General features: G+C 53.0%; 2 protein-coding genes and 1 non-coding gene across 5 annotated transcripts in view; 2 read left to right on the top strand and 1 right to left on the bottom strand.

Annotated features, from left to right (window-relative positions):
* Positions 1 to 4,184: 4,184 nt before the first annotated feature.
* LOC103061011 (H-2 class II histocompatibility antigen, E-S beta chain-like) overlaps positions 4,185 to 24,686 on the top strand; it is a 64,570-nt gene continuing 44,068 nt past the window's right edge. For 2 of the 3 annotated variants that reach the window (XM_088129047.1, XM_088129048.1), the window contains exons 1-2: positions 4,185 to 4,351; positions 5,451 to 5,720. In XM_088129047.1, coding sequence (XP_087985173.1) covers positions 4,264 to 4,351; positions 5,451 to 5,720 — 358 coding nt within the window. In that variant the 5' untranslated portion in view covers positions 4,185 to 4,263. Of the gene's footprint in view, positions 4,352 to 5,450; positions 5,721 to 7,449; positions 7,732 to 7,897; positions 8,012 to 8,629; positions 8,651 to 9,459; positions 9,607 to 24,686 lie in introns of those variants that run through there. The other variant, XM_088129046.1, reaches the window with a different exon arrangement.
* Positions 14,942 to 15,012, bottom strand: TRNAG-GCC (transfer RNA glycine (anticodon GCC)). Its single transcript has one exon. It is a non-coding gene; the product is annotated as a tRNA-Gly (tRNA).
* On the top strand, positions 20,056 to 20,991 carry LOC103064509 (olfactory receptor 5V1-like). Its single transcript, XM_088129055.1, has one exon. It carries the CDS (start codon positions 20,056 to 20,058, stop codon positions 20,989 to 20,991), a length of 936 nt encoding a protein of 311 aa, XP_087985181.1.

Consider the following 24,686-nt stretch of genomic DNA (forward strand, 5'->3'; position numbering starts at 1 on the left):
GCAATATAGCTTTGTACTTCCTTAACTTTTCTTTATAGACCTCGAGGGCTGCAAAGGGGGAAAACTCAATCCGCCCCCCCCCCGGGTGCTTTTCTTCTGCTGCTGGTGAATCAAGAGCATGGCTGGGCAAGGCTTTTAAGGGGGGGGGGACAACGGGAAGTGAGAGGAAGCAGAAATCAGTGGGAAGCGTATCGGAGGCTTTCAGACAGAGAAATGTTGATGGATTCATTGCTTGATCACATATATACAGCCACCCATCTCACGTGATGTGGCTCTGGGTCGCGTACAAACAGAAAGGGGGGGGGTCATTTAGGGGCAGGAGTATTTCCTTTGGGTTTGAAAGGATTATGCAGAGAGGAAAACCAAACCTCCCCCCCCCTCCCCGGGTCACATCTTCAAGCTCAGGGGGGAATAAAGCGCTGGAAATCGGCTTCGTCTTGTTTCGGCCACAATGCTTGGCACATTCAAAGCATTGCCCGGCCCAGAAAAGGGGTCGATGGATGCCCGGCCCAGAAAAGGGGGCTTGGAACGCAGCCACAACCTCTGTGTTGCAGCTGAGCAGGTGGGAGATGGGGGGGCTCAATCTGTGTCCCCCACCAGGAGAGAGCAGGGATCTCCTGGTGTCCTCCCTTCCATCTCAGGTTTGGGGCCATGGGGCACGCAAAGGACTCCAGCTGGCCATCCCCTCCTTTGGGGCTGCCTTGCTCACTCCCCACAGGGTTCCCTGCAGGGATCCGGGAACTTGGGGGCCTTTGGGTCAAGCCGAGAGCCACAGAGACCTCGCGAGTCTTCCCTGCTGCTCCCCCTCCGTCTCTCGACCCTCGCCCGCCTCTCCTCCTCTTCCGGCCAGGGAACCCTCATCATGTTGGCTGATCTTTAACGGACAAACATCCAGGAGTTTGGGGATTTTCCCTTCCCAAACTGGGAGGCCTGTGGGGTGCTCCAACCTGGATCTCAGGACTGGCCAGGGGGTGCTGGGTGCAAACTGCCAATGGCCCCCCAGGGACTTTCCAGCCACAGAGGCTGCAGGATTCTGCTGCCACCTTGAACCCTGGGCAGCTGCCACCTTCGAGGCGGGAGAGAGAGTGGGGTGGAGGTCTGGCCTAGGGCTGATTCCAGAATGTCTGCAAGAGGGCTGACCCACACTTTCCTGGGGAAGATTAATTGGCATTTCCTGGCTCTGCACAAACTCCCATCTGGCGTCAGAGCTGCCTGATCTCTTGGATGGGAGACCATGCAGAAATCACACCTCCGTGCACTGGGGTCCCCTGTCAAAAACCGTCCTGGAAAGAAGCTGGTGTGAGTCTGTTTCCCTGATGCTCCCAAGCAAAGACACCGGTGGGTCCACAGAGTCCCTGTCCAGCATGTGGGAAGGGGCGCCTGCGAGAGGAGCTGGACCACCCTGGGCGCCCCCAGCAACTGAGCTGGGGGGGGGGAGACTCTCACTGCGTTCCTCCTCTGTCCACCAGAGGGAGCTGGGGGGCTCTTTGGGAAACGGCCCAGACCCCCTTCCCTGCCTTTTGGGGGGAGGCTTTTCTTACCCCCAAGGGCCCCCCACCCTCATTTGTCTTACCGCTTAACTGCCCTGCATTTTACGCATCTTTTTCTAGGCATGTTTCGCAGCTCTGCACATGGGGTTCTTGCCCCCTTTCTCTCACCCGGAGCCTCTTCTGGGCTAGAGCAGATTCTGGAGCCAGGTTTTGGCCCCCTTGAATGTGGTTGGCTTCTACTGCTGCTGGGCTGACCGAGATGTTGGCTTGCCAAAGGCTCCTGGTCCATCTTTTGGGGGATGGGCAGTGGGAGGAGCGTCCCCACTGCCAGGATTTGCAGATGGAAGAAGACGGGGACATAGCAGGCATCTCAGAAGACTCTTGAGATTCAGGAAGATCTTGGCAAGCTGGAACGAAGGGCAGCAACCAGCCAGAGGAATTTCAACCAAAGCTGCACATTTGGACAGGAAAACTCACAGGCATGAATATCTGATGTTGCGGGGGGGGGGGGGGGACATACAGGGCAGCAAGATAAGCAGAAAAAGACCAGGGGAGATCACAAACTGAGTGTGAGCCAAGAGCGTGACGTCGCTGCAAAAAGTGCCAATGCAATCCTCAGCTGCAGCAGCAGAAGTCCAGTGTCACGATCAAGAGTTCGTCTCTGCTCTGCGTTGCTCAGAGCACACCTGGAGTATCGGCTCCCATTCTGGGCTCCGACTTCCAGGCACGTCTGTGTCCTCGGCAACCTGGATCGGGCCCAGAGAGAGCAGCCGGATCTTGGTTTACTCGCTTGCAGGGCCGACCGGCTGCTCCCCTCTGCCAGCTCCGAGTGGCGTCTGGGCCCCGATTCCCGGCCAGGATTCAGACCCTGGAGCAAGTTCACCAGCAGCGACTGGAAATGTTCCTGGGGAACTGGGACTCGCAACTGGGAATTGCGGTCATCCAGGGGAGCCCATCGCGCGACCGGGAGGCGCTCATGGCAGTCCAGACTCCCTAATTTGGTGGAACAAGCACGCTTGGCACAGCCAAACTGTGTGTGCGTGTGTGTGTGTGGGGGGGTTTCCAAGGGGTGGGGTGAGGAGGCTCAGCCTGCTCCTGGGGGGCCACAGTCCGGGGCCGGCTGGTGCTGCGGGAGCGAAAGTGGAGCCTTCCTGCAGCGCCCGTCACCCGCCAGGCCTTGTGGGGGGGGGAAGGGGGGCTCTGGGAACGAAAAGGTTTTTGGGGGGGACCAAAAACTCTTGGAAATCACGGAACGGCTCACTGAGCCAGGCCCAGCTCTCTGGAGGCTCCGGATCTGCCTTTTCCTTCGTCTTCCGAATCCCACATTTCTTGCCACTGAACAACAGTTTGTTGGAAAAGGCCCAAATTCGAGATTTGAACCTTCTGATCCACCTGAGGGGGGGAGAAGGAGAGGCTTGAGGCGGGGACCGTCTCATGCCGGAGGTCCTGATCTGAAGGGGAGCCAGACGGATGTCAGGAAATGACAGGAGTCAGAAATGGGGAGCGAAGGAGCCGAAGGCGGGGGGCGGCGGTGGCCAAGACAAAGAAAAGCAGCTCGAGGAGTTTCCACCCACTCCCCCCCAGGCTGGACCGCTGCAGGGTGCTCTCCCTGGGGCTGCCCTTGGAGAGCGTTCAGAGGCTTCAGCTGGGCAGCAAGGGCTGGCGCAGGCAGTCCGTGGCGTCTCTTTCTGGGCACAGGAGACACGCTGCTGCCTCGGCGCCCCGCTCTGTGTGGTTGCTGCTGTGTTGTTGTTTGGTGTGTGTGCTCATTGCTGATGCAGGCTGGATAATTGAGAAAGGCAAAGAGCATCAAAAGAAGTCCGTCTGCGCTCCCTTGATGATGGAAAAGCCTTCGGTGTGGAAATTGTGAGAAAAGCGGGGATCCCAGAAGATCTCCTGGTGCTCGCGAGGAGCTTCTCTGCAGGCCAGGAAGGCCCGTCCGGAGGGAACCCGCGATGCCGACGGGCTCAGGCGGGCGAAGGAGGGCAGCAGGGCTGAATCCCCCCCTTTATTCACCCCTTCATTTGCAGCCCCTTCAATTCTCCCTGGAACAAGGCCGATGGCAGACAAGCCGGACTGGAGGGCTGATTTGTGCCCCCAAACCAGGTTGCAAGGGCTGAGTTCACACGACCCCCGACGCACAAGCAGAGGGTCCCCTTCTGGCAAAGCAAACAGCTCCAGCCCAGGATATGGAGCTGCTCAGATGCCCGGCTGTTTTAGGCACATGAAGCTGGTCCTGGGACCCCCACAGCCACCCCCTCCTGCCCTGAGAGGCTGATTCCTACCACCCCCAGATCCCCAGGCCCTTCGCCTCTGGGAGGTCTGGAGCCCCCCCCCCCCCCCCGGCCTTAAAGACGCTTCAGAGGGCATCTAGTCCACCCCCTCCAGGCCCACAGAGAAAAGGAGAGCCCGGCTGAGAGTCCTGGGGAGGGCAAAGGAAGGGGATGGTCCCCTCTGAGCTGGAAGGGACCCTTTGGAACTGCAGACCCCCAAGGCTGAAAGGATCCCCCCTCCCACTTTCTCCACTGCTTTCTCTGCTCCGAACTATCTCCTCCATGGGGCGAAATCCAGAGAGGCTCTGCCCGGAGACTGATGACGCTGCAGGAGGGAGAATTCCCATTGGTCCCTCTGCTTTTCTGGGCTTTCCCAACGCTGACATTTGAGAGAAAAAATGCTCCCTGCCCCCAGTCCAGACCCACCGATTCCGCCTCTGGGGCTGGAAGCATCTGGGTCTGTCTCCTCTCTCTCGGGGGTTGCTTGTGGGGCAGCATCCATGGGCTCTGCTGGGGTCCCCCTGCTGCTGCTGCTGGTGGGGGCGCTGTCCCGGATCCCTGGAAGCGAAGGGGGTCAGGAGCCTCCCGGTAAGGAGGGGGGTGAGTGGGGAGAGTGGGGGCTGGGAGGGACCCCCTGATGCTGGTGGGGGGAGGGGGAAGAAAGGGGCTGGGACCCCCAGGAGTGACTTTGGGGAAGGGGTCGAGGGCAAGAGAGGCGGGAGCCTGCAGGAGCCTCGATCTCTGTGTGGCCTCTGCCCCCTCCCTCCCCACAGGTGGACCGAGGAGGACCGAGAGGGACCCCCTTCCCTGGCTGTGGCCGAGGTGGGGAGGGGGTCGTGGGAAGGCGGCCGAATGAGACCCAGATCCGGAGCCCCCAAAGTTTGTCGCCTTGAAGGAGGAAGGAGAAGAAAGTGAAAGAGAAAGAGGGAAATCGCAGCGTTTTCGGTCCTAAATCCGAGCAAGGAAAAGCCGCATAAGAAAAAGATGCATTTGGGAAAAAACCTTTTTGCACCTTCAGAAACTTCAGTTTTTCTTACGAATCTCCAATTAGAGGCTTTTAAGGTCAGGCAAGAGTTGAATTGAGATCCCTTGTTGGGGGAGCCTCTGAACTGGGAAAGGAGACCCAGACACCCCCCCCCCCCACAATTTCCCTTCGCTGAATCTGGGTCTGGAGGGGATGGGGGAACCACGGGGGAACTGAGGAGGAAGGATGTAGGGAGGAGGAGACTGGACACCCCCCTTTGAGTTGCTCCTGAGGGCTCTTGAGGAAAGGCAGGTAGGAGGGCTGAATCTTGGGGGGAGAAGAGAAGTTTGGGGAAAGCAGGGAAGGTGGGGGATTCAGGCGAGGGAGGGGCTGGGAGGCCCCACGATCATTGGTCCAGACACCCTCATTGTACCCCCGCCCCATATCCCCCCCAAGGAAGAGGGAGACCGAGGTATGGATCTCACTTTCACTGCAGCCCTGAGAGTCTCTGGGTCTCTTCACCCCCCTCCCCCCATCTTTCCTGCCATTTTGGGGGGTGAAGAGGCCCCCCGGTCTCCCTTCCAGCTGGGTTCACCAAAGACCACCCCTTGGTCTCCTGCAGCAGGTCTCACCCTCCCTCTTCCTGCGTGGGTCCCTCCTCTGCTGGCGGCTGAGAGTGATGGGCCCTGCAGTCCCTCCTGATGGCCCTCCTCCTCCTCGCAGCCCATTTCTTGCATCAGACGAAGTCCGACTGCCACTTCTTCAACGGGACGCAGCAGGTGCGATTCCTGTTCAGGTACTTCTACGACCGGCAGGAGTTTGTCCGCTTCGACAGCGACGTCGGGAAGGTCGTGGCCGTCACCCCGTTGGGGCAGCTCTCGGCCGACTATTGGAACAGCCGCCAGGACTACCTGCAGGACTGGAGGGCCGCCGTGGATCGCTGCCAGCACAACTACGAGGTTCTCCAAGGCGCTCCTGTGGTTGGCCGGAGAAGTGAGTCGGGGGGGGGGCTTCCCAGGGGGAGAGATGCTGGGACCTCCCTTCATTTAATCCATTCAGATTCTCCCTTATAAAGATTTACTCCGTGATTATTCTGCACTCTCGGATCTAGAAAACAAACTCTCTTCCTTTGGTAAAAACTCAAGAGTTGTTCATATTCCTGTTCTGAGCTCAAGTTTTCCAAAAATAATGCTTTGCCACAGAATTAAATGACATCTTTCAATAGAGTTTATATTTCCTAATATTAACTCCCACTCCCACATCATTTACCATAGAGCTTCATCACTTCCGCTAATCCATCTAGCGATCTTCGACAGCCCCTGAAAGCCCCCAGAGATGGCCTGCAAATGGCTCCAGTCTCCCAGTTCGCCTCGTGGGGCATCTCCAGGCGTCAAAAACCCTCTCGAGGGTCCCTCCTTCGGGGGCTTCAGGCTGCCTTTCGATTTCGGGGAGACGGCGCCAGATGCACTGCCCAAACGCCCCCAAAGCGCTTTCTCCCTGGATTTTTACGCCGTCCTGCAGTGGCTCCATCTGGCTCAGGGGCCGTTCTGGGTTCCTCCAGATGTGCAGAATTACAGATTTTGTGACTTTCGGGGTTCAGCCACGACTCCCGGCTGCACGCCCACCATTTCTGGAAGGTTTGCCACCTTTTAAGAAGCCTTTATCTGCTCACTAGCTACGTCCAGGTGCACAGAATATAATTTTTTACAAAATTCAAAACACCGACCATGAATTTCATTACCATTAGTATAATTTGTTCCTGAGGAATCTCTCATCAAAGGTGTTATTTTAATTCAGTGAAAATTCCTCCCGAGTCTGTTCTGGGGAATATTCTATGAATCTGGAACGTGTGTGATGTGGGGAGATTAAATTTATACTTCATGGAAAACGCCTCCCGAGTCTGTTTTGCAGAATATTCTGTGAATCTGGAACACGTGTGAACTCATCAGTAAGAAAGACTATTAACAACCTACTCACACAAAACACAAAATAGCCAACTATTTAAAAGGAAAAAAAAGATTAAAAATAAGACCCAAAGATACCTTGCAGCCCCCCAGAAGCCGTTTACGAGCCATTCGCCTCCCACCAAAGTACCAGAAGATAAATAGCCAATTACTGAAAATAATTTCAAAAAAGGTTAAAAATAAGACCCAAACATCTCTTGCAGCCCCCCAGAAGCCGAGGCTGCCGGACGCAGCGCCAGAGACGCCTCTGGGGGGAGAAGGAGGGCGGGTGCCCCGTTTACGAGCCATTCGCCTCCCCCCAAAGTAGCAGAAGATGCAGAAGCGTTTTGATTTTCGCAGCCGAGGAGGGATAGAATCAGCCTCGTCTCACCCACTGACGTCTTCCCGGAAGGCCACGAGCTTCATCGATCCCCCCCAACTCCATGACCCAGGACAGACCCCGGGATGCTACCCAAAACCCCCTTCCCACCTGGAGGGAGCCCTTAAGCACCCTCTTTGGGGGCCATCCAGCCAAATCAGCTGGATAATTCTCATCTCTTTCAGAGTCAAATTTAGCTGACTCAGCAGTGGACAGGAAAGGCTGCAAAAGAGGAAAGTGGAGTTTTTCTCCTTCTCTCCAAATAAAACTCTTGGAAAGGGGACCTGAAATGCAGAACATTTCCCAGACTAAGACGGACCTTGGCCTGAACTGACCAGCTTGCTCTTCCGTCCTGGGCCCTGTTGGGTCCCTCACGTCCCTCCTTCTCCCTCCCCTCCAGCCAAGCCCACCGTCACCGTCTCCCCCGCCCAGACGGACCCCGGTTCCCCCAACACCATCCTCCTCTGCACCGCGACCGGCTTTTACCCCCTGGAGATCGACGTCCAGTGGCTGAAGAACGGGCGGCCGGAGAAGGAGGGCGTCGCCTTCGGGGAGGAGCTCCAGAACGGGGACTGGACCTACCAGCTCCAGGTGCTGCTGGAGACCCAGCCCCAGCGTGGGGACGTCTACGCTTGCAAGGTGGGGCACGCCAGCCTGGAGGCCCCCGTCACCGTCCAGTGGGGTAAGCCTTTCCCTTCCTCCCCTTCCCTGCCGTCCTGGTCTGGGGACACCATCCTGCACGGAGAAGGGGACATCGATGGGGGGCTGGAAAGACCCTCCCTGTGGGTCGAGTCAGAATGGCTGGCCCTGATCCTCCTGCTCACGCGAGGCTCCTTCTCCTTCCCCAGAGCCACGTTCCTCCAACGCTGCCAAGAGCAAGCTCTGGACGGGGGCCGTGGGGGCCGTGCTGGGGGTGGTCTTCCTGGCTGTGGGGCTCTCCCTCTACCTGAAGCACAAGAAAGGTGAGTCCGTGGGGGGCTGGGTGAGAGGTTATGGGGAGGGGACCATCTAGGGGAGGCCTTGCAGCTAGATGGCAAGGTGGGTCCTCTTGGGCCCCCAAATCCCAAGGCTGAGGGTGTCATTGGGAAATTGGTTTGGAGACATTTTTCTTCCTGGAGGGGCACGAGGGACAGGAGACCCCGTTTGGGATGGTGGTGAAAGCACCAGGCTAGAAACCAGGAGCTGTGAGTTCCAGTCTTGCCCTGGGCACAAAGCCCCCTGGGTGACCGAGGGCCAGCCATTGTCCCTCAGCCCCAGGAAGCCGGCAATGGCAACCCCCTTCCAAAACCTTGCCAGGGAAACTGCAGGGACTAGTCCGGGCAGTCGCCAGGAGTCAACATTGACTCAAAGGAAGAAAAAAAAGGGGGGGGGATTTAATGCAATATATTATAGGCTGTAGAATGGGAGCTTGACCCCATAAATGCTCTACCCTTTATTTATTTATTTATCAACTTTATAAGGCCACCCACAAGAAGTGACTGGGCAGCATATAGCAAAAGATATAAAACAATAAATATGTCAAAACCAGTCCTATTAAAAAGATTAAAAAGTTCTGAATGCATCTCTCTCCCTTTTTCTAGCAACTCCCATCCAACAACCAGGTGAGTGTCTTCTATTCGCCCTCCATTAATTAATAAGTTTTACTCTTTCTCTCTTCTCCCAATAAATATCTCTTAAGGAGCTGAAAGAGCCTTGCAGGACCCGCAAAGCCTCCAAAGATTTTCTGGACTCCCCAAATCCCTTTCTGAGATTTTTGGCGGCTTTTCCTTGCAGGGACCCCAAAATGTAACACAATCGCACACAAGAGCAGCACACAACACCAGAGCCTCCCCCAGGATGTTTCCCCATTTTGGGACATTGCAGGAGGGAAGGAAAGGAGGGGGGCCATGCAGGTCATGTGAGTTACTGCCCTTCCTGACCCCCCCTTTTGACCCTTCACACAAGCCAAGGGACACCAGGCTGGACACCAGACCCCATTTCTGACTCCACCCTCCGAGCAGCATCTTCTCGGTTCGGATGAAGTATCTGGGTGGGGGGGAGGCCTCCTCTCTTGATTGACCCTCTAATTAAGCCAATTAGGGACAAATTCCACCTTGTCAAGGTCAGGCTGGACCCTCCCTTTGCAGCCCCTCGGCTGAACCGGTACCTCCTTCGAGCCCCAGAGATGAGATGGGGAGGAATCCCTGGTCCTTCGCAGCCTTTTCCTCCCTGAAAGGGGTGGTTTCCACCTCCATCCGGGCCCTGCCCATCATCCACCCCCTGAAGCTTGGGCCTGGCTGGGGGGGGGGTGAAAGGGAGGGGGAGGTGAAGCCCACCCTGTGTGTTTCCTCCAGACTCTCCAAAAAACCTCATTTACACTGAAGGTTTTACTGTATATTTTAATTTTCTTCCCCACCTCTGTTTTTCACAGCACTCATGAGTTAATCCTGCTATCCCTTCCTGCAGTCAGATGCAAAATCGCTGAAGCATTTCAGCACCTGATGGATTTCTGCCTTTTTTGCAACCCTCCAAGGATGCAGCTTCAACACTGGCAAGAGGAGGAGAATCGCAGCCTGGACCTTCTCCTGCCGAGACCCACCAGCTTCCTTTCCGGGCCTCTCTGTCTTTTGAGGGAGGGGGAAACGGGGAGGGGGTGGAGACCACCCAGTCTGCCCCCAGGAACTCCTGGCCTGCCTGTTGCTCCAGACCCCCAATTTCTCCTGCTCAGCACAGACCCCCCTTCAGAGCAACGGCTGCAACCCACCCACCTCCAGCCACTTAGCCGGAAATCCATCTGGCGCTTAGCCAAGCCTGGAGGCCACCAGATCCAGAGAGATCCACATGCTCCACATGTACCAACCACCCTGCGATCCCCATTTCCTGAGGAGTGATCTCAGGGATCAACTGGTCTCTGGCCACCAGAGCCCCAACCTCTTCCCCTTCCTTGGACCCCCCCTCATTTCTCCATCTCGTCCTTCCTGGCTTTGAATGCACAGAAGCTTCATCTTTTTGCTATTCTCCTCTGGGTCAATTCCCTTGGCTTTTATTTGCTATAAAACAATAAACTTTAGACTGTAGGAAAACCCTGGAATGATGTGAGTTGATGCTGCCTGAAAAGTCTGGTCTCTCTCAGCTCCATATTCCCCCCAGGTCAGATGCCATTTAATCAACTCCCTCCATCCCGGAATTTCTGATCCTCCGCAGAAGGGGAGACGTTTCCCACCCACATCTATAGGTCTCCTTGCCAGCGTGGCTCCTCTCATCAGAAGGGGGCTCTTCCTTTGGAGCTCCTTCCTCGCTACCTACATTCATACGGATTCTCTCCAGGGTGGATCCTTTGAGGAAAACGAAGAGGAAGCCCCTGATCCCTTCCATGCTTTCGGCACTCATGTTGGTCATCTCTGGTCTTTTCTTTTGAGCATTTTTCCACAGAAGGGCATTTCTCTCTCTCCTTCCCGAGATCCTGTTTTATGAAGAAGAACCCCTGCCATGCAATACTTTTTTCCTAATTTTATTTCACTTGATTTTGGTCCCCCCCTGATTTCCAAATATCCCTTTCAGTGGAGGCTCCCTTGTTTCTGGTGTTCTTGCGTTGGGTTCATTTTCGTCCTCATTCTCCTCCGCACCCCTCCCTTGGGGAAAAGAGACAGGAACCCATTGGGAATATCAAGGTCCAGATCCACTGCTTGGCCTGGCTGAATTCAGCTCCCGCTCCCGCCCTTGGAGGAATCCCGGATTAGTTTCGCATTATGAGGCTTTCTCAGATCACAGCCGGGTGTCTGTGCTGAGCCATTTTGTCCTGTTCGTGAGAATAAAGCTGCGTTTTCTCCCCTCTGAAAAACCGTCTGGAGATGAAGTGGGGAGGAATCAGAACTGCAACAGGGCCAGGCGGAGGAAGACGAGGCCCCACTGCAGGAAGCAACGGTGGATCTGCTGAGGTTCTCTTGTGGAAGAAATGCCAATTAAGTCCTGCCTGGAAGGGAGGCGTCAGGACGGGCTTCGTCCCACAGCTGGGGAAGCTGCACCTGTTCAATATCTGTCTGGAGAGCAAGGTGGCCCCTTGCAACCTATACTAAATTATACGGTGGAAGAAATCCCTTCATTTTGAAGCAGAGCATCCTAAATGTTGAACTAAAGCCAAAGGCTTTTCTATTCTTGTGGGGCAACCGTGTGGCCCCATTGCAAAGATAGGACCTACAAAATGTTTTGAGCCCATTTCTGGTCCTTCCCGAGCAACGGTGGACAGCCCTGCCCCATCTTGCGCAGGAGAGCCCCGCAGAACCTAGAAGAGTCTCCCCAACATCTCCTCTCCCCAGGCAAAGGGCACCCCACGCCTCCCTTCCTCTTCGGGGCCCTGGTTCTCTCAGCTGCTGTCCTCTGGACATCCTTGGGCCTGTCCACCCCCCTCCAAACATGCCACGGCTGGTCAGGGCACTGAGCAGAGCAGACCTCCCTTGGCTTGACAAGAGACTTCCCCCCTTGCGGCTGAGGATTGCATTGGCTTTATCCGCAGCTGTGTCACCTTTGTGGCTCATGCTCAGCTTGTGATTTGCCAATCCCAGGATGGCTGCTGTGATTCACGTGATCCATGTTGCACAGCTGAGAGTCCACGCTGCCCCCAGGTGGCACCAGAGCAGCGACATGCCAAGTCCCACGTAGCCGGGCAAGACCAAGGAAGCAAGAATGGCACAGACTCAAGAAGGCCTCTTTAATGCTCATCCGAGGCTAACGCAGAATCTCAACAACAGCATCCTGCCTGGCAAGTGCCCTCTGGCTTCATCCAGGTTCCTTGTCCCCGAGGCCAAGTTGCCCTGTCTAAGATCACCTGCCAAAGCACTTGCCTTCGGCCTCTTGAGTTCTTCTGCCTACCTTCCTTCCATTCCTTTCCCACAATCTCTCACGCCTGGATAGAGTTTGCAACAGCAGAGAGCCGTGGGGGTTCCTGGTGGTCTCCCATCCCAGCACTAACCATCTGCAGCGGGTCTGTCTCCCAACCACAAGCAACCCTCACCTAACAACTCCAGGGGGCAGCAGAGACCCCAGAAACCCTGCTAGTTTGCTGCTGCCCCCTGGACCCTCACCACCGGACCTCAAGCAGGTGGACAGGAGGGCTCCAGCAGAGCTGCGAAGGCCTCCGTTGCATGGCCGATGCTCTTCCGTCACTCGCAGCCCCAGAGCAGAACAGGGAAATGGAAGCTCCCCCAATCCAGCATCACCAGACGTCTCACATCCCGGGCAGCCATCCAGCCCCTCTCTACGATGGCTGGGTGGCCTCAGTCGCCCCCCGCTTCGAGTCTCCTGAGAGAGTTTGGGGTGCCGCTGGGGGTCTCCCTGCTTTTTGTCCTGGGCGGAGGACCCAGCCCTGACCCACCGGCCCCCACACAGGCTCCATGTGTGGCCACCAGCCGGAAGCTTGTCCAAGACCCCCCCTCAGAAAAGGGCCTGAGCGATCCTGCAGGCAGTGGCTTTGATCTTTGGGAACATCATGCTGACATCCATCTCCCTGGCCACGGGGGTCCTGGGTGCTGGGTGGCGGCTCCCTCCAGTACCCCTTTGGCCCAGAGCAGAAAGTCAAGATTGGAGCTGTCCATGGCATAGAAGACGTTGGCCGTGGGGGGGGGGGGGGGGAGACCAGCTCTGCAGGAGAGAGGCGGTGGATGGAGGGGGCAACCCCAAGAGGAAGCCGAGCTGGCCCCAAGGCCCCTCCCTTCTCCCCAGCACCCCAGACTTTTGCCCCCATGGTGGGAGACTTATCTTGGCTTGTTACCTGTAGAGGAACATGGAGAAAGGGGCTCAGCCAACCGCCCCGCTGACACCCTCCAGCCATTCCAGAGGAAAGACAAAGGGACAGGCCGAGATCCCATCCAGCGCTTGCCAAGCCAGATTTCCTACCTTTCCATGCCTGCTCTACCCTGTTCAACATCACCCGACCTTCCAGGGGACTTCCAAGTGGAAGGGAGGTGTTGCTGTTTGGAGGAAAGGCTCAGCGCCACTTGCTAAAACCTGGATCTGAGCCAGGATTAAGTGCAGGGACACTGTTAGAGAAGCTTTAACTGAGCTGAACTACAAGCATTTGTTAATTAGCTGAATCTGCATAAACCCCTAACAGTGGTCATCATACCCAAGCATTTCCACCAACCTCATTTTAGAAGAGGCATTCCCTCTGAGATTGGAGAATGCCTCTTGGAAGGCGGCATCCTGGACTATTTGCAAAATGCAGGCGGGGCGAAGCTTACATGGGGATTTGAAGATTAGATTATAAATGTAATGGGATATGTTTTGACAAAGAATTATTCCTACTAAATGCATCAAAAACTAGCACCTATGACATTCTTATTATTCTTAAGACCAGAAATAGATTGGAAGCTATCTATTTTTCATGTCTTTTTTCTTTACTTTACTTTATCTCACGTATTCTTTTCCTTTTCCTTACAATTTGTATTTTTCTTTTTCTTTTTCATTTCTAACTTTTAACTTTGTAATTTTAAAACTTCAATAAAATATTATTAGAAAAAAAAAAAGGAAGGTGGCGTCCCCAACTTTTGCAATGCTCCTGAATCCTCCTATTCGCTCTATTCACAAAACCTTTCCAGGACAAATCAGCTCCAATCCTTCTCTTTCTAACCACCACCTGGAGGGGCTGTGACCAACTTCACCCCCTCACCAGGATGCAATTATATGGGGTAGCATTCTGCAGCGCCAGGCTGACCCGGATGATGTGGCAGTCTGGGGGGGAGGCACCCCCGGGTCAGGGTCCAGAGGGTAGACAGAACCGGTGGCCCTGGATGAAGCCAATCCCTTGGCAGGGAGGGGGCCAGGCCATCCCCAGGAGAGGGTGGGGGCGACGTGTCTAGGGCCAAGATGGAGGGCCAAGATGGAGGGCCACTTGCTGTGCTGCCAGAGAAGAAGGGAAGTGAGGACAAGGAGGCAAGGCCAGGACTGGCGCTGTGTCCAGGGGAGGAACCCTGACCAGTCTGGGGGGGGCTGAGCTGGACTGGCCAGAGAGGGGAGGGCAGAGGGATTCCCTGGGCACAGGGGGGAGGCGACAGCTGCCTCTGGTACTCCCTGCCCAGGAAAAGGGCTGAGATCCCCAGCAGGAAACTGGCTCTGAGGACACGGGGGGCCCCTGCCGCCCACCAGCTGCACCAGGTTTTGCAGGGGGTGAGAATGCAATGCACCCAAGATGCCTGACCAGCTCCGCAGCCAAAGGGCAGGAAGAGGCCTGGGCTGGGTCTGGACTCAAGATGGGCCTTTGGCGGCAACTTCAGAATGGCGCAAATTGTCAGAATCCTTGCGATCATTTTTTAGCACGTAGGATTTAATCACTGCGGTTCTGCCATTCTGGCAGGAGGGTGGGGAGCAGCTTGGAGCAAGGACTGCTCCACACCAATGTGAGAGGAAAAATGCCAGTGGCCTAAAACTTAATTCTCCTATAGATATATGTTGTTTAATCACATTTAATAATAAAAGCAAGGGCTAGCTTGGAGATGACCTTTGGGGTAATAACAGGAAATAAGTAAAACTTGCAAAACTAAGAAAACTTTTAAATAAGAAAACTTGTTGATGGGAACAGACATGACAAGGACAGAGGGAACAGGAAAGTGTGGTAATATTAGCTCTGGGAACATTATGAAAATCCTGAGAGTCATGATTGTGGTTTGCAGGTTAAAAGGATAAAAAGGATTGCAATTAAGGGGCCCGGACCCACATGGTCAAGCTGTCTAAGTTGACGGCTTGTTCTTGTTGGTCCACATTGCAATGTGAATCTAAGTAAGTACCTTGTATGCTATTGGTTGAATTTTACTTGCTTCTTGAACTAACATTTAATAAAGCTTTTAGAACTTTGAAGTGACTTATGTTCTGTTATGTGTGTCTGTCTCCCGTGTTAACAAGGTTTTTCCCGACAGTTTTGGTGCATTGGCCGGGAATCGAACCCAGGCCTCCCGCGTGGCAGGCAAGAATTCTACCACTGAACCACCAATTCCCCTGACACTGGCAAGCCATTTCCCCAACCATCAGGAACGATTAAGAACCTGGCAACAAGGACATTGGGAGCCTCGACCCCTGAGCAGAAAGGACCCGTGATCGAGGGGGAGAGGGAAAGGAAAAGGCTTTAAATTTGAGGTTTGGCTGGCGGGCTTCAGTTCCAGCTATTTTTCTTTTGCCAGATGTGTGCTTCTGTTTTTTTTCCAATAAAACTTCTTATCCCTGAATCTGTGTTGGTTTCAAAGGGGATTGCTTTTATTGAGGACTGAGCGCGCAACCTGACAGCTCCAGAGCTGAGGACCGCGCCAGGCAGTCTCCTTGGCCAGAAGAAAAAAGGGTGAGGATTTCATGTGCAACAGCATCTTTCTTCTGCCGCTTCATCAGCCAAAATATTCCCCTTTTCTGTACAGAGCCAAATGTTGTGTTTTGTGCTGTTTGGCTAATTTATAATGTAATATGTTGCATGAATCACAATCATACAGCATACGTTCAGCCACCGAAATGAGTGCCCTGGCGAGAAGGAAATGCCCTTCCTACATCAGCCGCGAAGGGAGGGGGGGAGGGAGGACCTTCCATTCAGAAGAGGAACGCTCTCAAATCCCTTTCTAGAACACCACTTAAAAACAAATGGAATAAGTCCCTGTCTAGTTATGCCTGAGGTGTGGGAAAAAATTAGCCTGCTTCGCCTTTTCCTTCCTCACCCCTGGCACGGTTGAATCTTTCTGGTGCCTGCTGGTAAGTGCCACACGAGAGAGTTTGCCCCCAGAGGGTCCCTGCTGCTTCTCCTCCCAGCTTTACTCCCTGCAGAAACCAGGGCAGGGATATTCTCGGGGCCCGGAAGCCAAGGCACATTTCCCCCACCAGCACCACCTGCCACGGATAATGCAGGCAACCGGGAGACTCACGCTCGTTGTGAGAATGAGCTCCTCGGGATCTCCCTTCCTGCCCTGTTGGCAGACCTTTGGCTGAGCCACCTCCGTTCTCACTGCATCTAAACCCCGACTGTGGGAGAACTTTGGGAGAGCCTGATTCTGCTTCAGCCACAGCTGGTCTTCTGCAGGTGGGATAACCAGCAAAGGTGAGTTGCTTTGTGGCCCATTAAGGATTCTCCTTCCAAGCGTTGGAGGGAGGCATTGTAAGGAGAGATCTGTCACTGGGGGGGAGAGGGAAGTGGTGAGGGGCCAGGAATGCCTGAAGACCTGATTCTACCCAGGAATGTCCATTTAGGGGATCTTAGAAACGAAAAAGACCTTCCCCTGCCTTAGCAACAGACCACAGCTTGTAACCACCAAAGACCCAGGGTTTCCATCCTTCCCAGGACTGTGTGCTGCTTCAAAGATGTTGATTAAAGTAAGTTTTGACCAAAGTGTCCCTTCAGTGCAGCACCCTGGATCAAAGCTGGACACTGGACATTTACAGGGATACATTTTCCTACTCCTGTTCTTACACGACAGGCAAGGGAGATGTTTGGATCAAAATGCAAGAGAGTCAAACCAAGAACATCTTCCCACAATACAAGTAATTGTGGATCATGTATTGCAGGTCACTAGCTTAGATGATAAATATTGGCCGTGGAAGCAAGAGGGAACTTCCATGTTCAGAGGTGATGTATCTCAGCATAACATTTGGTGAGGAACATAGAGAGGAAACTTGCTTACATCCTTGCAAAAGGCATCTTGGAAGAGGCGCCTTCACCCTAAGGTCTCCATCCACTGGGCAAGAACTCCTGAAGCACCTCCAAAGACCAACAGCACCACCTTGTCCTTCTGATCACAAAGACCTTTAATCCAGCTTGCAGGTGGAATCCAGAAAGACACTTACAGTGGTTTTGATAGTTAAACCTGTTATCTAGCAAGATTCCTTTCTGTAACAACCTGCGTTCATTTCATATGATGACCTGGTTCTAAATGAAGTTGGAGCTTCATTTAAAGGAGATGAAATAAGAGGGGGCAGGACTGTTCTGTGTTGAAGTCCAGAACAAGTCGAGCATTTTCTTGGGTGACCCGTAGAGATTTATGGCATGTCCAGTGGCACACCTAGGGCTGGATCCAGCCCCCATCGCTAAGAGATTTCGGGATCTGGACTGAAATGAGGGGGCAGAAGGAACTCTAAAGGAAGGAAATCCAAAACCACCCAGTGTGCCTTGGACCCAGCTGCTAAGCCGGTCTGCCCCTGGTTCACTCTCTGCAGCCCATTTTGGTAGCGATTCTGGGGATTTCTTGCTCATTCAGTCCCTTCTGGTGTCTCAGGACCTGAACCTCGTTTCCCGAGGACCGTCTGTCGGTAGCTGCGTCTTTCGGTTCTTGGCAGTCCCCTGCCTGGGTCATCACTGGCACGGTCCAGCTGCCTTGACTTCTGCTGATTTCTGCTAGCCTCTTTTCAGGGGCCTTCAGTCTTCAGGTCTTCTCCAGAACATCTCAGCTTTAGCTGCGTTATTAATGTTCTGGCGATCAGTCTGTTTTGCTTCTTCGAGGACTGAATAGATTTGCTTTTCTTGGGATCCAGGGTATTCTCAACAATCTTCTCCAGCACCAGCACAATTGGAAGGCACCGTTTTTCCCCTTCCCCTGTTTGTACTGTGCTAATCTTGGCTGCTGGCATAATCTTAATAGCTTTAATACTGAGCAGCTTTTCTGTCCTGGTTTTTCTTCTTCACAAGAGACTCCGTAACTCCTCCTCACTTCCAGCCATATCAGAGTGATATCATCTGCATATCTGAAGCTGCTGGTGCTTCTCCCAGCCCTTTAAGTTCAGATTTCTATTTCTTCTCCTAATGGCAAATTCTGTTGCCTCTAGTTCTTCATACAGAATCTGCATAGGTTAAAGACATCAGAGACCTCTTTTCCCCAGCTGGAATCATGGCTCTGACATCCTCCATGCTCCTCTCTGCTTCCTGGACATCATACCAGTTTTTCAGCAGAGATGAGGTGGACCAGCAGACCGGTCTTGGAAGGGCTCTCCCCATTTCCTGTGGTCCACACAGCTGACGGCATTTTCATTGTCAATAAAGCAAAATAGATGGCTTTTTGGGGCCCTTGGCCTTTTCTATGATCCCTCAGAGGTTAATAATGAGATTTTGTAATCAACGGCCCCCCAACCAAAGCAGAATCCCACCCCTTTAAACTTACCATCAGTCGCTGGCCGTGCTTCTGCATAATCCTGGAGGAGGCTTGGCCCTTCCTCAGATTAGGTGGCTGGGAGGGAGCCATCCTTTCTGGCTGCAGGACCTCCTGCCGTGGTCTGTGGGGATGACCTCGGGAGACGGGGAAGAGCCACAGCCAGGGGAAGGGTCGGACAGGAGGCACAAGAGAAACGGCAGTGTGAAAAACGTCTCAGGAGGGCCCCCCGCCCCAATTTCTTGGTCCGTGAAGGGGCCGGGGGAGAAACGGACTTTCAGACTGGCAAGATTCCACGAATGCGCCTTAGAAAAAGCAGGATTCGTCCGTCTGTCCTGCTCCCTGCCTGGAAGGCTGAGACCCCTGACCGAGAACTGCAATCCTGCCAGGCTTCCTCCACGTCCAAGGCTTTGATAAACAAGGCTCAGAGGTCCCGATCCACTTGGCACCGCATTCCAACCCTCTGGAATCTGGCACAAAGAAAGTGGATCTTTTTCTGACACGGCCAACAATGAGGCCATACTGGGCTACTTTCACACCACGGTAAGAACACATTACACAAATTTATACCTTTTGGTGAATAATGCTAGGAATGTATGCAGCACGGGAAAGACACGTAGACGTTACTAACGTGGAGCATATTCACGGCCTTCTCAGTAGCCTTTTCAGTCGAGGGTTGGTGCCTTTCAGAAGATTGCCTGCCAGAGCAGGTCATCGAGACCCCCGAAACTCCCCTTCGACATCACAAATATTTGTTGTGTCGCTGTCCAGGCTGGGACTCCCTGAGGGTCAAACCAAACCCGGCTGCTCCAGGCGAGAGAAACACGGCACATGCCGCAAGAGATCAGAGCTGGAAGGATTCCTACGTCCTCAGCAGAATTTTAGCACCGATATGATGACCTGATTCTAAACGAAGATGCCCCTTAATTCAGGGGAGGTGGGACAGCGTCCTATCAATACCTGTAAGGCTGTCAAGAGCAAAAGAGGGCAGACCTGTTGTGTGTTAAACCGAGAGCACGTCAAGTGTTTCTCGGACCTCCCTTGGAGATTTACGGCATGTCCACAGCGTACCTTGGGCTGGATCAGACCCTGGGTTTGTTGAGAGAATTGAGGATCCTTATCAAAATGAGGAGGGAGAGGGAATCCTGAAGTGGAGGACATGGGACGAAAGCCCAACGTGCCTCAGTCTTGGCTGCTCCTTGTTCCTGCTGCCCTTGCCCTCCACAGCAGATTCTATGGGAATGAAAGGAATTGCAGAGCATGGAAAACAATGCACACCTCCTGAACTTGGAGCCTCTTCACAGCCTTCTCAGTAGCAATTTTCATTGACTGCTGGTGCCCTTTAGAAGATCATATATGAAAGCAAAGAGCAGAAACCCTCTGGATTGTCACGGATGTACTGCTGGTGTGTCCTTCTGCAGACTGATGACTTCCCAAGAGGGTGATCCAAAACCTGCAGCTCCAGGGGAGAGAATCATGGTGCAGCCCCTCAGGATACCAGAGGTGGAGAAGGCACAGCTGAAGGGCTGCTACTTCCCCACTGCACTTCCCAGCACTATTATGGGGGCCCATTTGCCCATTCAATATTTCTCTTGGCTCTGGAGAATTAAGCTCTGCATCCCCAGTCTAACTCATCTCACCCTGGGGTTAATACTAATTGAAAATGGGACAAGGGGAAGGAAGGAAGGAAGGAAGGAAGGAAGGAAGGAAGGAAGGAAGGAAGGAAGGAAGGAAGGAAGGAAGGAAGGAAGGAAGGAAGGAAGGAAGTCCCCAGAATATCAACCCATATATATTTGATCCTTAATATAGGTTATATTCAGGGATATCTCATTGTGCTTCTTCCATGCGTCTTCCAAGGTACTTTGCCCCTCATTCCTTTCTTCACATGCTCATTTCTATTTTCGCAGCTGTCCCTTTTCTCCCTCATGGGTGCACAGAACCAAACACAGGAGACAGAGTTCATCCTCCTCGGCTTCTCCAGCCTCCTGAGCCGCCAGGTCCACCTTTTCCTGGTGCTCCTTGCTGCCTATTTGGCCATACTGATGGGCAACTTCATGATCCTAACCCTGGTTCTCCTGGATTCCCGCCTTCACACCCCCATGTACTTCTTCCTCAGCCAGCTCTCCTGTTTGGATATTTGCCTTTCTTCTGTGGTTGTACCAAAGATCCTGGTGAACCTCCTACACCAGCGGCAGACCATCTCCTACAACCAATGCCTGGCACAAGCATTCTTCCTCATTGGCTTTGCGGGATGTGAGCCAGCACTGCTGGCTGTCATGGCCTGTGACCGCTATGCGGCCATCTGCCAGCCTTTGCACTATGCCCACCTGATGAGGAGCAAGGTGTGCGTCCAACTGTCTGTGGCCATTTGGCTCTGGGGATTCTTGGACTCAGCTATCTATATTGTTCTGGCTTCCAGGTTGGATTTCTGTGGAAACCACCAGGTTCCTCACATCTTTTGTGATGGTCCCCCTTTATTGAAAATTGCCTGCAGTGATACCTCAGTCAATGAGTTGGCCACTCATATCACCGGCACCTTTGTGGGCCTTGTCCCTCTTCTCTTCATCATCCTGTCTTATTTCTACATTTTGGGCTCCATTCGGCAGATTCGCTCCAACACCGGCAGGCGCAAAGCCTTCTCCACCTGTGCATCACACATTGCTGTGGTGACTCTCTTTGTTGGAAATGCCTTTGTGAACTACAACCAGCCCAGTGCTGGCTACTCCCTAGAGATTGACGCCCTGATCTCCACAATGTTTTGCATCGTCACCCCCATGCTGAACCCCTTGATCTACAGCCTCCGCAACAAGGAGGTGAAGGGGGCCCTGAGGAAGGTTCTCAGCTGCTGGAAGACAGCATAGCCTTCATTTCTTTATGGCCAGTAAAAGATTGCTTGTCACATCTGGGAAAAACCTGTAGAAGAATATATCCTTCACTTTTCAATCGTAATTTTTAATGAAATTATCATAAAAAACGAGCTGTTGGGAAACTCATTTTTTATCATAATTTCATTAAAAATTAATTAAAGTTATCATCCCCAGATGGACGGGGCGTCTGAATGACAGAATGCTGGTATAGAGCAATATCTAAGATGTTTTGTAAACTACCAACAAGATAATTGGGTTGATCTCTTGCCCTTTGCTGAAGTGGCTTATAATAATGCTGTTCACGATAGCGCTGGTTTTACCCCTTTTAAAATAGCTATGGGTCAAGACTTTGTACCCATTCCCGAACTTCCTTCTGAGAAGACTGGCGTAGCGTCGGCAGACAAATGGGTTAAACAGATGAAAGAACTGTGGCCAATTATAGAAAAGGCGCTGGAGAAAGCAAGAGAAAGCTACAAAAAATAGGCAGACCGGAAGAGGGGGCCTTCAAAGAAATGGAAAGGCGGCAACAAAGTATTTCTTTCAACCAAAAACTTGAAATCGTTACAGCCATCAAAAAAGCTGGGACCTAAATACCTAGGGCCATTTGAAACTGAAACAGTAATTAACCCAGTGACTGTTCCTCTCAAAATGCCTAAATCATTAAAGAGGATTAACCCCGTGTTTCACTGTAACTTGCTAAAGCCCTATAAAGAGTCAACACAATGGCACATGGCTCCACCAGTCCTGGATCCTGTAATGACTGAAGGCGAGCAACCTTTTGAAATAAAAGAAATACCAGATGTCAGAAACATAAAGTCGAAATACAACTTCTAGTCCAGTGGAAACATTTCCCAAAGTCTTTTTCTGAATGGGTAGCTAGGAAACACATGAAAGCCCCAACATTGATTAAAGAGTTTAATAAAAAATATCCTGATAAGCCAAAGTAAGATGTTCTTGTACAATGATAATGTCTGCATGTATAGATTCCTGTTCTATTGTCTTTATTTGTTTCATTGCAAGTCTTGGCACCACACAAAAATGTTTATTTGGTGTGAGAGAACGTCATATACGGAGGGGAGCGTGTTACAGTTAGTGATAACCGGTAAAGCAGCGACACTTCAGAGCTGTTACCTGTGGAACAGCCACATCATGTACGTCCACGGTGTTACTGCAGAATGCTCCGGCCTCTTTCATCCACTGGGAGGGCGCTTACAGATTTCACCCGCAGGGGACTGGTTGGCAGTCAGATCCCTCCTTCTGCCCTTGACTACCTGGCAGTCCAACGTTTGGGGGTCTTGCCCAGCCCAGACCCACTGCCTGACCAAGACTGTGGCCTAACAGCCCCCAGTGAGCGGCAGAACCTCGTCAGGCTGTTCGGCGTTAAGTCACAGAAGCACGAGCACAGTTGGGTCACCCTTTCCTAAAGACATCTTTTCTTGCTCTTGTTCGAGTAGAGGACTCAGGATTCATCAGCACCTTGAAGCACAGCAGCCAGGGGTCTGCCAGCAAACCTCCACTGGTCTCCTGCTCCACCCTGAGCAGAGTCAGACCCAGGTCCAGCAGACACGGGGCAGGTCTGCTCGAGGAGGCCAGGCTGCGGGCAATTCGTTGAGAAAGACAGAAGCTGCGTGAGGTCAGAAACAGGGAGTACACAAGATGGGTGCAGGAAGGTCAGCCCGAGGTCACCCCAAGCCCATGTTTGGAAGAGGACCGGACAGACGTACAAGATACGCCAGTCCAGTGTCAGTGCCAAAAGAAGTCCAGGAAATCAAGGGTTTGCAAAGAGTAAGATGTCAATCTAGAACGCGTGGCTGTTACCAAAGAAGTAGAGGGTGGTTGGCTTCTCTTTGCAAAAGTGAGTCCCTGCTCTTCTTTTTGGAAGTTTGAGTAGCACCTTCCCCCACCCCCCGAAAAAGTGCAAGGATCTTCTTTGCACAATTAGCTTTCTGGGAAGTGCTTGGTGCTCTCTGTGCTTGGTTGTTTGATGCAGATGTTTCATCACCCATCTAGGTAACATAGCATTGCACTGATTATGCAACCTAGTTGGGTAATGAAATGTCTGCAAGCGAACAATCAAGGTCAGAGAGCACCGAAGTCTCCACAGTTCAAGCCCGAGCTACCGAGATTCTCTTCTGTTGGAATTAGCTGTCTGGGTGGGGGGGGGGGGGTGTTCATCTGTAGGGAGCCACGGAGATGCACCAGCCGGGGAACGCCTGGCACAAGGCGGAGGGAGTACCGCCACCCATCATGGTCGGGGGGGAGCAGCACTTCGAAATCAACCGGATACTGGACGCCCGGAGGCACAAGGGGCAGACCCAGCTCCTAGTGCAATGGAAACATTTCCCCAAGTCCCACAGCGAATGGGTGAGTAAAACCCACATAAGGGCGCCGGACCTAGTGCAGGACTTTTACAGTAAATACCCCGGGAAGCCGAAATAGGACCGAGGGGGGGGAGTTGTCGTCAGGGGGGCGGCATGTCAGGTTCGGTCAGCACGAGGCTTCAGGGAAGCACGGGGTTGCAGGGAAGCTCGCAACCAGACCACGCGGAATCCACCGGCGGTAGCTAGCGGGGAAAAGAGGAACCGAAAGCGCCGCTAATTAACGAGCCACCTGCGGCCAGCTAAACAGGAAAACCGCAGCGGAAGCTTTTAATTACGAACTGATAACGGCGCGAGCCAGCAATGAACGGGGCTGCAGGCAGCGAAACAAGATCGCAACGCAGCACAGAACCCGCGGGTCTGCACGTAGCAGGGAGGGGCCAACCCAGCCGGAGGGGGACCGGCAATCAAGGACAATGGACCCTGACCGACCCTGCCATCATGAACAATCAAGGGGGATTATTGGGGGCCCATAATCCGCAGCTGCAACGTGATCGCGGGGCGGGAAAAAAGCGCGGGAAGGGGGGAATATAACAAGTGATGCAATTGTACCAAGCCAGTCCTGGCTTTGCTTGTGACTACTACGTTACGCATGAGTAAACCTTCTTTGTGAACCACACGTGTCAGGAGAGTTTCTCTGTCGAACGGGGCAAATCTCACACATGTGACGTGATCATAGCCGAAGTCTGAGTGAAAAGTTTTCCATCTCTGGTTCTCCTCTTGGGACCTTCGGCTAATTGCTGGAAACTGTCTCCATGGTCCAACACACGAGGGGAAGTTCCTGTAGAAGTGCCAGCGCTCCGGATGGAGCGTTCAATTCCCTTTCATTGCATCACCATCTTTTAATGGAAAACAATGGATTTCATCAACTTTGTTTAATTGGGCATGATGAAACACCCAGTTGTTATCCTCAGGAAAGTTGCTATGAAATGTTGAAAAGTTTTCCTTAAATTGTCTTTGCAAGCTTCCACTCTTCCTATTCAGCTGGACAATCAAGAAGACCATCAAGAGACGTAGGAATCATGGCCTTTCCTTCGACTTTTGAGAAACCCCAGCAGTTACAAGCTGGACAACTAGACCTGACTAAGGACTGCATGCTCATCAGCCTTCCCCGACCTAGTTACTTTCACATGTGTCCGATGATGATCCCAAGCCACGGCCATGTCCTTAACCTCATCTACCTCAAAGCCTAAACATGAGGACCAACATCTTAATGGTTTTTTGAACAAAATATAGCCTTTGTGGCAGAGACCTGACCTCTTGACCTGTTTTACCCCTGAGCAAACCTGAGCAGACCTCAGGGTATCAGCC

Source organism: Python bivittatus, unplaced genomic scaffold, assembly GCF_059951505.1.
Source record: "Python bivittatus isolate LINGU-HERP-01145 unplaced genomic scaffold, Pbiv_v1 ctg000730_np1212, whole genome shotgun sequence".
NCBI classification, from domain to species: domain Eukaryota; kingdom Metazoa; phylum Chordata; class Lepidosauria; order Squamata; family Pythonidae; genus Python; species Python bivittatus.